We start from the raw sequence: 12762 nt of genomic DNA, 5'->3' as shown, positions 1-12762 counted from the left end.
CCTCTACAAGCCATCATGATAAAACAGTTCTGTTTTTCCATTGTGTTCAACATTAAAACAGGAAAAGTCTGCGCTGTTTCCAAAATACATGTATAGTTGCTCATATTAGAAGAGACCATATGCTAGTTTAACAATACAATGATAAAATGTAGCTTATGTATAGAATGTTTTAAAAAAAAAAAAAAAGAAGTCCAAAACTTTAAACACATGCAAGCAAAAATGTAAGTTCCACTATGGTGCTGTAATTTCATGTAGCTGTATCCAGTAGGCTCTAATGCTGTGACAACCAACTCATATCTAAGCTAAGCAGATCCTCTGACCCCGTAAGAAATAAGAGGTCAGAGTATGCTTCGCTCATACATTCCCAGGCTGAATCATGCACCCAATACCCATTATAGGTATGGATGTATCCCTTTCCTGGAATTACCACACTTCATATGTTAGGTCATACATCACTGATCTTGCGCATGAAGCATGTTGGCTCCAGGAAAAGGATACATTCATACCTGTAATGGGTTCTGGATGGATGCACAAGATTCTGCCTGAGCTTGGATGAGCTAAGCACCTTCTGACCACCTATTTCTTTTGGGGTCAGAGGATCTGCTGAGCGTTCTGTTCAGCCATAAGGTGGTGGCCACAGCATTAGTGCCAACTGGGTACAGCTATGATATTGCGGCTTCATGGTGGAAGTTCCGTTGTTTCACTCAGTTGCTAGTTTTGGACATTTTTTTTTTTTAAACATATTATTACAGCATTGACCGGTCTGAGGGTGTAGTGTGGCTTATTTGCTGCTAAAGAAAGTCAGCAATGGTAATTTTCACAATTTAAAAACCTCACCTCCAACCAACATTTCTTGTTTACTTACATTTGTCCACTAAATAGCAGTGCTATATGTGAATGTTATGTAATGTGCTGCGTGAGTTATAAGCATTCCAGCAAAATAACTCAATAAAGTATGTTTTCTTTTATCAAATCGCATTCAACAATGGGACAGACCACAAATAAAATTGTCATGTTGTGTCATTTACCTACTTTGTGCTCTAAAATCACTGTCCTTCCAAATCTCCATACCACATTTATACTGCCTTTAGCACAGTTACCAACTGCTTCTAAAAAATCTCCGCTCTCTTGGCTTCCAAGGCTTTGCTCTTTCCTGTCTCTCCTCTTACCTATCTAAGCACTCCTTCAGTATGACCTGCAACTCAACCTCCTCCTCTCGTTTACCCTTTATGGAAGGGGTCTTCAAGGCTCTTTCCTTTTATTCTTTATCTACACTCCAATTCCAATACTACCTCTTTGTTGTTGATATGTAAATCTCTCTTCTCCTCAGCAGTCTCCTTGTGCATCACTAATTTACTAATGGACATATCAGTATGGATGTCACACCATTTTCTAAAACTCAGTCTTTCTAAAACTGAGCTCATAATATATCCTCCCACCCCCTGACTTTTCCATCAAGATTAGTAGCACAACTATGCTTTCCTCCCCTCATATCGGGCTACTGGGTGTAATCCTGAACTTTGACCACTCCTTTCAGCCGCACATCCAGTCACTTTCCAAACCGTATGGCCTTAACTTAGAACATTTCCAAAATATGCCCCTTCTAACCCGGTACACCACCAAGCTACTAATTCACTTGTTATCTCTAGTTATCACTACAGCAACTACCTCTTCATTGGCCCACCTATGCACAGGCTATCCCCTTTTCAAGTCTATTATGAATGCTGCTGCCAGACTCAGCCACCTTACCACCTTACCAACCACTCAGTATCTGCCGCCCCTCTCTGCCATGTTCTCCACTGACTTCCAGTCGCCCAACAAATACAATTCAAAATATCAATAACAACTTACAAAGCCATCCAAAATTCCCAGTATAGTCATCTTAAAATATCAACCAAACTGTTCTCTTCACTTCTGCACTCTTTCTAAGACTTCCTGCTCTCTAGCTCCCTCGTCACTCCCTCCCATACCCACCTCCAGGATATCTACACAGCCTCTCCTATCCTCTGGAACTCCCTATTCTAAACACAGGATATCTCCTACACTATTTGCTTTTAGGTGACCCCCAAAACCTCATCTTACCAGGGAAGCCTATTTTGCCTCTACATAACAACTGCATTTTACTTTTTTTTAAAAAACAAACATGTCTACACTTACCTGCTGCTTGCAATGGAAACAGAGCAGCCCCAAACCTCCTCTTCACGGGTCCCCCGCCAATGCTCCTGGCTCCTCTTTTCTAGTGAGTGCCCCCAGTAGGAAACCACTTCCCATGAGGGTACTCGCGTGGGCTCGCTCTCGCTCAAGCCTGAGTCTATTGACACAGATTACAGGACTCAGCCCCACCCCCTGCTCACTTGTTACTGGCTTTGATTGACAGCAGTGGGAGCCAGTGGCTCCCAGTGCCTCAGCAAAACCTGTGAGACCCGGAAGTGAGGGGAGAGAAGCACTGCAGACATTCACAGCGCTGGATGGAATGAGGGCTCAGGTAAGTATAAGGGAGGATGAGGGGCTTATACCAATGCCTAAACATTTTTTTCTTTAATGCAAGAAATGCATTAAGGCAAAAACTGTTTAGGCTTTGGAACCACTTTAAAGGAGAAGTACAGTTTTTTGGCTGTGCTTTTCCTGTGGATCACAGGAGTGCAGTTCGTTCTGCACTCCTGTGACCCGTTTTAAGCTGACAGAGGGCTAAAGGGGGGTGCAGAGCAGACAGCAGGGACTGACTGTCATCGCTTTCTGATAAGAGCGGCTGTGAGAACTCGGCCATCAGCAGTCCTGTAATCACTGAGTTCTCACATTTAGAGCCGGCAGGGGGGCAGATGCAGTATTGGACCGATGCTGCATCCACCTAGGTAAGTATAATTTGGGGGGGCGCCGCCCATACGTCTCTTTGAATTCCTGATGTTGCCATTTTCTATGGATTTTAAGCTCTCAAAAGCTTGGCCCTCCTAACCACACTTGTCTTGAATTGTATCGTAACTGTACTGTGTCTCTCTTTATTTTGTAAAGCATTTTGCAAATTGTTGGTGCCCCTGCCTTGTCGGGGGGAGGAAATTCACTAATAGCTCTTAATTTTTCTGTAGACGAAGATGGTTCAACACATACGCAAGAAACATCCAGAATTTGCTCTTTTACCCATCACAACACAGACAGCAATGATTAGTACAACTCCCACTGTTCTTGCGGCTGACGGCACGAGTGGTGAAACTGTAGTGGTGAGTGTTTGACATCCAATGACATTCTGAGGGCTAGAAATTCACCTAAAACTTCTTCAATGTGAAACATTTTCCTCTGTTTTTGTATCATTTTACAACATGCATTCTCTGAATAATAGGTGTGCTTTAGAGTCATATTCTCTGGGTGTGGCTTATTCTGATCTGATTATTGTCCCCCATAGACCACAGATCTCCTAACGCAGGCCATGACCGAACTATCTCAGACTCTGACCACAGAATACCGCACTGCACAGGGAGATTTCCAGCGGATCCAGTACATCCCAGTGTCACAGGGAACGGCCGGCATGCAGCAATCACAACATATACAGCTGCAGGTGGTGCAGGTTGCTCAGGTAACCCCCATATACAGTGCATGCATATAATATATAATCTCAGTTCAGTGGGACTGTTAATCTATCCATGCTTAACTCCAGCCAAAATATTATTTTTTTGATAAAAGAATGATTTCTATTGGCATACTTTGGCAAGAGTGAGTTTTAAACATGTATATTCTGGTATTTGTGTCGGGGAACTGTACTGGTATTCAGATCAGAAATGATGATAAATTGCAGATGACATGACATGTTTGTGTCTTCAGGCTCCATCTCCTCACCAGACACAGCACTCTACTGTGGATATGGGGCAGCTACATGAAACCCAGGCCTACACTCAACACGCCATCCAAGTGCAGCATATCCAGGTAGCAGAGCCAGCCCCGGGCACCCAGGCGCCTTCTCAGGTATCTGCCTCTTGACTTGTTTATCTGCGCAATGCACATGTGTGAGAAATTAAGAATGTTCACGTTTTTTTCCCTGGATTCTGTGCAGGTAGGGGGCCAGTCTCTCAGCCCTTCGTCACAGGAAACTGATCAGAATGTCAACCCCTCACAGATGCAGACCTCGACCTCTCAGACACAGACAAACTCCTCCACAGTTCAGCACACCTACCTGTCTAGCGGCTGGAACTCTTTTCGCTATCGTAAGTCTACATGGAGCAGGGCTCTAGATGGAATTTAAGAAAATATAGTAAGCTAGTGGAGTGTTTGAGGGGGGAAAAAAACTTCTTTAATATGCTGTTACAAAGCGCGGAAGCCAACAGCAGTCAGATTTCTCTTTGTATCAGAAATAAATAAAACTGTCTACATTTCAAATGCAGTATCATGCAAAGTGTGGTGACCTGATTTTGTCATCCCCCTATTCCAGCAATTGACTCTGCACCTTTCCCAGAAGTCTGCACAGGGTTGTGGATCAGATAGCAGTCATAAGGAATGCTGCATTTCTGGTAGGATGCTTGAACCTGGTGCTGCACTCTAAAGCTCTGATTGAAAACAATTCTACAAGTGCATTTTGGGAACCTACTTCATCATTTACAAAACAAGAAAGGACCGCCAATAACGTTCACTTAACCACCTCCTGACCAACCATTGTAGTTGATTGGCAGGTGGAGCAGCTGTTATATATACAGCATAAATATATAGCATTTATATATGTCCCTGTTTTTACGGTGCGTGTAGATACACAGTGCCTGTGATTGTGCTGTCATTACACAGAGCACATCACAAGCAAAAATCAAAGAGCTAATTAGTGTGGCTTTGTGATCACTGTGATACAATCACAGCTATCACAAGTATAAACACCGCTAGTCTTTCCGTCTTTCTCACATTCACAAATGAATGTTTTCTATTCTTCTAATGCAAGTAATATGAGCATTATGATCATTATGAGCACCGCTAGTCATATCACGTATGTTGACTTTTATATCTTGATTATAAAAGACATTGATGTGATAAGTATTCTAAAATGACTGCAGAGATCTATAATTTATGCTGGAATATTTGTAGAAGTAATGATTGCTACTTCCCACACATAAAAAAGGTTTTATTATGAAAACATTTATGGGGGTTGTGAAAAAGGCCACATGAAGGTTACAGAATTGTGGGTATTGTTACAGTAAGATTTGTTAAGACTGACACGCACACACACGCACACGCACACACACACACGCACACACACACACGCACACACACACGCACATGCACACCCTCTATGAAGAAAGACTGTTTTAACAGAAAGTGGGGGAAGCAGTTTTTCTTTATGGAACATCACAGGGCATCTTCTTTATCATTACATATTCATTATGATAGGGTTATTCTGCTGCCTACAGGTGACTGAACACTTGCCAAAAGACAGGAAATCCCATAATTCCTCTCATCTAGACAAGGCTTCAGTATTTTGCTTGAATCGTAGGTAATCTCTACACAAAAATCGCTAGCTTCTCAACGCTTTCATCTGGGATTATGAGACTGTTTCTCTTGGCTTTTCTATGGGCAATGCAAAGTGGTACCCTGAGCAATGGTATATTGCCTTCCAGACTGGTGGAGTGCTATACAGGTCCAGGGTAGTGATCCTCACCCCCCCCGTAGGTGACACCACAAAGTGGGGCGTAGCACCCTGGTGGCTGCCACCTTGGATCTACATCTGAAATGGCAGAGCGTCCTTTAGTGGGAATATGTCACAGCAGCCTGATTGACTTTGTGGGACTTCAGGTCACAAGTATGAAAACACCACACAATGTTTTTTTCCATGTGGGGGCGGTGGGACACTGGCAGAATTAGAAGAGTCCTATCTCTTAGGGTAACTAGTGCACTGGTGTTTAGGGGTACAGTGCCTTTTCAGCTGACTAGGACTGCTGTTTCCAGCAAGGATTTTTATACATTTTTCAACAGGCCATGTCTCATTGATGGCTTAGACAAGGGGGATGTATGGGGTGAAGGATCCCATATACCCTCCTCGGGTAAAAGGAACCTGGGCGCAGCCTTCATGCAATTTATCCCCTGGGGGATCCGTGTGTTCCCTGTGACTCCCTCCACCTATCTGGTATTTCTGCTGCTTCTGGGGCACCTTCTTCCAGTTCCTGTGTGTCAAGTGGGAAATTTTAATCTGTTATCACTGGTCTACAGATGGTGTACTTGTCATTTGGATTTTGAAGCGGAAGCATTACCCCTCTTCTCCTCTCTCCCTTTTAATGGAAGAGGAGCCAGTGGAGGAAGAGGTAGAGAAAGATGAGAATGTTTCACTTGAAGGAGACTTGAAGAAGAATCTTCACCTGAGTAATCTACTCCTGAAGAACTCCAGGGTCATACTTTAATCTCAGACCCAAATGGCCTTTGTGAGTCATCTTGTGGAAGTGGTTCAAACGAATATATAAAGCTCCTGAGTACTCTACCCCAAAGGTCACAGGTAATGGATCATGGTGTCCGCCACAACAGCTTCAATGTTTTCCTGTACATCCTCATTCAAAGGATGTTTTGTACGTGGACTGGGCTCACCATGACAAGGTGTTTGTTCCAAAAGGGAGGAAGTGTGAGGGTATTTGCTGGCATACAAAGAAATTCAATGGCGGAAGATTGTGGAAAGGTGATTCCACAACATAGTGGCTACAATCTAGAAATTCAGAGCCTTCCCCTTACTCGATTTATGCTTTCAAATGTTCCTTTTAATCAACAACAAAAATGTGCTATTTTGCCAGCTCTTAACCTTCTTGTATCTCAAGGAATGATCATTCCAGTTCTGGAGAGTAAAAAAGCAAAAAAACAGAGCAAATCAACACCCTGATTCAAACAATACCTTAAATACAGTGTAAAAATCAATAAAAATATGAATTATTCAAATAAATTCATAAAAGTGACCTACCAAAAAAAAAATTTTAAATAAATATATCATTCATATTATAGTGTCCAAATTAAAATAGAAGAAAAATCTTTCCTCCCCATTACGTAGTGAAAAACAAATATCCAAACGAAATAATGCTTCCTCCAATCACCAGTGAAACACCAACATCAACCGTACTCACCAGATGATGGTGAGTAATGCGCCTTTTAGGATGTTATGGGCTCCTAGACCCCCTTTATACGCTTTCAGGGCTCCTTCCCACCACATATGATATAGGGTATTTTCTTCCACTCGCTCCTGCCTTCTCCTCTCACCAAACTCCACAGCAGTGCAAAGGAAAGAAGTATATAATAGTGTAATACTGCTAATACACAGTGCAATATTTGGTAAAAATTTCCAGACCACTCACATTTGTTAAGATGAGTAAAAGCATCTATTTTATTGCCTCCATGGGATTAAATGAGTTCCACTGATTCCACATCTCATACCAGAGACCTCACAGCCTGGTTGTAGCAAGGGATGACAGGATACAGCTCCAAAGATGGCCGCTTGGAACGCACTGCTTGGCGTGCGTTCCACTCACCGGAAGTGACACGGGACGTCGACGCGTTTCGCCCCACCCACAGGGCGCTCTCAAGACCTTGAGAACGCCCTGTGGGTGGGGCGAAACGCGTCAACGCACTTCCGGTCTGCCGTCCTGACGTCCCGCATCACTTCAATGGAACGCACGCCGAACGGTGCGTTCCAAGCGGCCATCTTTGGAGCTGTATCCTGTCATCCCTTGCTACAACCAGGCTGTGAGGTCTCTGGTATGAGATGTGGAATCAGTGGAACTCATTTAATCCCATGGAGGCAATAAAATAGATGCTTTTACTCATCCTAACAAATGTGAGTGGTCTGGAAATTTTTACCAAATATTGCACTGTGTATTAGCAGTATTACACTATTATATACTTCTTTCCTTTGCACTGCTGTGGAGTTTGGTGAGAGGAGAAGGCAGGAGTGAGTGGAAGAAAATACCCTATATCATATGTGGTGGGAAGGAGCCCTGAAAGCGTATAAAGGGGGTCTAGGAGCCCATAACATCCTAAAAGGCGCATTACTCACCATCTGGTTAGTGCGGTTGATGTTGGTGTTTCACTGGTGATTGGTGGAAGCATTATTTTGTTTGGATATTTGTTTTTCACTACCTAATGGGGAGAAAGGATTTTTCTTCTATTTTAATTTGGACACTATAATATGAATGATCTATTTATTTTAAAAAAATGTTTTATAGGTCACTTTCATGAATTAATTTGAATAATTCATATTTTTTGATTTTTACACTGTATTTAAGGTATTGTTTGAATCAGGGTGTTGATTTGCTCTGTTTTTTTGCTTTTTTATGTTTTGTTGTTTATTACCTGTGCGCAGCAGCAATCGACTACTGGGCTGTAAATCTTTGTGGTTATTCCTGTGCGCTGGGGTTTGCTGTATATTTATCAGTTCTGGAGAGGGTTGGCCTCTTTCCAGAAGGAAGATTTCTTGGCATCAGTGGATATCAAGGATTCTTATCTGTAGGTTCCAGTCTTGCCAAATAGCCAAAGGGGAAAAACACAACATCACAGCAAAATCATGTGAAAGCATAAACATGTAGGGGAGCATACTAAAAAAGGGGAAAGTATAGTTAAACAGAGGAAAGTAAAAAGCTCTGTATATCCGCAACAAGGTGGATTCAGAGTGTGTGCAGGCATAGGTACTTATCTTGTGACAGATAAGGCAATCGCCTGACATCATGATATCATGACGAGCTCGCTGGTGAAGCAGTAGGGTTCCTTCTGCCCAGATTCTGTGTGCCGAAGGAGCAGGAGAGTTGTTGGGGGGCATCTTCAGCAACTGGACCTCTGGTTGTAAAAATACATGGAATCCCCCCTGTTGACTTGTGTCCCAAGATCCAAAGTAGCACAGAAATGTGGCAGGTCTTCATGGACTCTCATATGAGCCGTTCGGCCCATTGCAAATGCCGCTAGGCAGAAAAGGAACTTCCAATTTGTAGGGAATTTGTCTGGAGTGGAACAGATGCAATAGAGGCATTAGTGCTGCAGGGTGATTGTGGACAAGTCTTGGAAGATCTTGATCTCGGCCCCATTGCAGAGAATGTGGTGGCGGTGTCTGGTCTTCTGGATGATGTCATCCTTTAGGTTGTAACAATGCAACAGATAACATCCCATAGTGGGTCCGAGTCTCATCTCTTGGGGCATATAGCTCTATGAAGGTGCTCCATATTGATGGGCGACTCTGGGGGTCTTTGAAAATGGCTAGCACAGAGTGAGAAAGATTGCCCAACTTGATCTCTTCAGGGAGAACCTTAACCGTGAGGTTGTGCCTATGTGTGCCCCCTATTATCAGTCCTCAAGGTGCCTGTGCAGGTCTCAGAGATGAAAGCAGTGCAATTCAGTTACCTTCTGGATCTGATAGATGGCGGTGGTGTGATGGTTAGTGGTTGTTTTGACTACTTCTAGCCTTGTGGCCATGGCTTGTATATTATGGCGAAGGTCTGCAATGGCAACCGAGGGAGTATCCTTAATATCAGGAAATAGCCTGCATGTCCCCCAGACAGAGTTTGGTCAGTGTAGCTACCGGAGTGGGAAAGCTGTGCTAGACCTGCATGCGCCAGGCTTCTGCCAGGAGAGTGCAGTCCTTGTGATGAGCCCTGCATGTCCCTTGGCTAAGAGCGGAACAACTTGGGTATGTTGTGGCTGAGTTGTTTGTTTTGTGTCTTGGGAGCTTGAGAGCAGAAAGCCAATATACTTCTGCAGGTTTTTCCCCATGATGGCTCGTGAAATGCCTCAGCTGCAGTTTTGCCTCTGTGAGCAGGGGCTCTAGGACCAAGTGGCCATCTTAGACCAGAGTCAAACCACCAGTTTCAGTCTTTCCATCTCATCAAAGGCTTCTGCGGTTCACGGTGGAGGACCACCATTTTCATTTTGTGGCCCTGCCATTAGTGTTCACCAAGGTGTTGGGTCTACTCCTACGGCTCCTGTGTACCCTGGGTATTACTGTTAATATAGGGTACCTGAATAACTTGCTTCTGAGGGAGGAGTCTGCTTCGCTCCTGGTAACCAAAGTGCCTCATGCGGTGTGCAGGCTGGAGATGTTTGGATGGGTTCTAAATTTGCAGAAGCCTGTCTTCGTTCCAACCCAGAGGTTGAAATATTTAGGTCTGATTCTGGATATTGTCTAGACAGGAGTGATCTTCCCTCTGGACAAATGCTTCTTCAGGGCAGTGGCCTTTGACCAGTTTCTTTCCAGACCCCTCCCTCCTTTTTTTTTTTTTTCACTAGTGTCCAATTATTTGAAGGTGGCAGTAATAACCCTATTGTAATGACTATGAAGGTGTCCTGTGATGTATTAAAAAAAAAAAAAGATTTTTTCCTTTTTATAAAAAAACAAAAACAAAGCGTAATTAAATACCACCAAAGCAAACCTCTTTCTGTTTAAAAAAATATATTTACAATCCATTTGGGTGCAGTGTTGAATGACTAAGTAATTGTCAGTTAAACTGTTACAGCATTGAAAGCTAAAAAATGACCTGGACAGGAAGTGGGTGTGTAACACGTTGGCATTGAGGTGGTTAAATTCTTGTTTCATCATCATCTCCTGTTTTTTGCAGCTTCTGAGATCCAGATGATGTTACCCCAGGGGCAATATGTCATCACCGAGGCAACTGTGGGCACTCCTGTTGCTCCGGTGACTAGTGGTCAAGTGAAAGCAATACAGGTAAGAGCGGTGATGGCTATTGTAGCTTTCATGCTAAACGTTTTTGGACACCTGGCCATCACACCTATGTGATCCTCTTGGACATCCCATTGCGTGTTTCTCAAACTATTACCACACAATTGGAAATGCACAGTTGTCTAAAATGTCTTTGCATATGGTATATTTTACAGTACCTTTCACTGGAAACACCTAAACTTATTTGGAGGGGGTCCACATACTTTTGGTCATATAGTGAATGTCCAGCTACACCATGTTTTTACTTATTTGCTTTGTATCCTCCAGACACATTATGTCATATCAGAGAGCCAGGGCGATGTGGAGATGAAGAAGAATGGCAGTTTGACTGAAGAAGTCTCTACCAGCTCAGAACAGCTTGAGCAAACAGGCACTAATCCTGCGCAGACAGCACAGTACATTATCGCCACCAACATGAACGGGAGCAACGAGGTGCATATTTCTAAACCATGAGATTGGAATAGGGATCCTTGCTGTTCATACCCTGCTCAGCGACATTGGACCGACAGCTCAAATTCTGGGCTGTCCTGAATCAACCACCAGAGTGACGGCAATATTGTGTAATCCACGTCTGCCATGAACATTTTGTATGTATGACTATGAGCAGCTCCTGGCACAGGGCATTCGTTTCTGGAATTTCCCCAGAGACCTGGTAAAACTGCTTGTAAATGGTCATCAGGCATGGCTTGTTTCATTCCATTGACTTTCTGGTTCTCTGTGTGTTGCACAAAGTGATAGCAGTGGCTTCTTGGATGGGGAAGAGATTCATTCCTGATTGGACAGCAGCGGCTCTCTCTGATTCCTTTTTAGACAGCAGCAGCACTCCTTCTGCTCTGCAGGTTAAGGAAACCATCGGCAGGGCCGATAATGCTATGGCCATATTGGTCCTATTGGAAGGTCACTCCCGTCGAGGCTGAAGTACATATTGTGCTATTATTGTTCCTCGGATTATACTGGAATCTCACCTGTATTTTCTTCATGCTTTGTACTTTGTGTTTTTAATGCAGACTCACGCTGACTTTTTTTTTTCTTCGACAGAGATGTTACAAGCTCAATTTTATTCTATAAATAGCCTCTAATTTAATCTCCCTGAAAAGCCTCAGACCCAATTCCCCATCTAATTATTTATTTTCAGTTTCTTGTGTTCTATAAAAAAAGTTTTGTGGGGTTTTCTTTATTTTGTTTAATCCCATTTCTTACAGTCCTGTCCATGTTTGAATTATACAACAATAATCTCCGGCCTTTGAGCTCTAACCCAAAGTGCAAGATACTGTGAAGACGGACCTCATCAGATGTCTTTCATTCTAGGACCAGAAATACCGTGTCCTGTTCTCAAATAAAACAAACCCAAAAGTTGGATTCTTTGTTTCTTGTTGATGGTGAACTGTACAGCTGATAACGGTGATATACCCTGCTGCACAAAATTTTTTAAAAAAGTGTTTGAAGTAGGTGTACACCCAGGATCTAAAATCTCCTATAATCTTTAACCACCTTACTATAGCTGTGTTGGAGAAAAATGGCGGGAAGGTGGATGCTTGTTTTTGGAGCGCCATTTATACACAATGCCTGTGATCACACTTTCATTAGAAAGGGCAGATCTGAGGCAATGAAAAGAGCCAATCTGTGTGACTCATTACCATGAGATCACAAGCGTCAAAGCCGCTTGTGTTTAAGAACATCCACTCACAATGGAGGACGAATTTCAGGAGGAAAGGGATTGGCAGCACCAGATTCAGGGTGGTGGTGGGGTTTAAAGTGCACTGCCTACCAGTGATTGGGATCAGGTTTTAAAATGATTGGGAGAAGAGGGAATTTTATTGCTTCTGCTTGGCTTCTATAACTTTTAAAACAGAAAGTAAGATAAAGGTTTATCTTATTGGTCAGTACAGGTCACAGTCAAAGTATCCATAGACCCTTTATAGGCTTGTATTTTCTGGGGATTGGACATTGGCAAAGTTTTTAAGGATATGTCCCTTGGGTGCCTCCTCTATAATCCTACCCTGCTTCATGAATCTGCTGTTTTTGCTAGTGTCCTAAGGTGAAGAAATACTACTTCCTCTTAGCTTAAATTGTTAATTTGCCTTTTAAATATCTGCTCTTCT

The 12762-nt window shown here is 43.1% G+C and overlaps 1 protein-coding gene across 3 annotated transcripts in view; it reads left to right on the top strand.

Annotated features, from left to right (window-relative positions):
- Positions 1-12019, top strand: part of PRDM10 (PR/SET domain 10) — a 99245-nt gene extending 87226 nt beyond the window's left edge. For all 3 annotated transcript variants that reach the window (XM_089660079.1, XM_089660080.1, XM_089660081.1), the window contains exons 18-23: positions 3084-3215; positions 3398-3568; positions 3814-3954; positions 4043-4193; positions 10539-10645; positions 10928-12019. In XM_089660079.1, the coding sequence (XP_089516205.1) occupies positions 3084-3215; positions 3398-3568; positions 3814-3954; positions 4043-4193; positions 10539-10645; positions 10928-11113 (888 nt within the window). In that variant the 3' untranslated portion in view covers positions 11114-12019. The remainder of the gene's footprint in view (positions 1-3083; positions 3216-3397; positions 3569-3813; positions 3955-4042; positions 4194-10538; positions 10646-10927) is intronic.
- Positions 12020-12762: the final 743 nt, after the last annotated feature.

This window comes from Staurois parvus, unplaced genomic scaffold (genome assembly GCF_062004578.1).
Source record: "Staurois parvus isolate SC_StPar_1 unplaced genomic scaffold, SC_StPar_1.0 ptg001200l, whole genome shotgun sequence".
Taxonomy (NCBI): domain Eukaryota; kingdom Metazoa; phylum Chordata; class Amphibia; order Anura; family Ranidae; genus Staurois; species Staurois parvus.
This window is presented reverse-complemented; position numbering and strand designations above follow the sequence as displayed.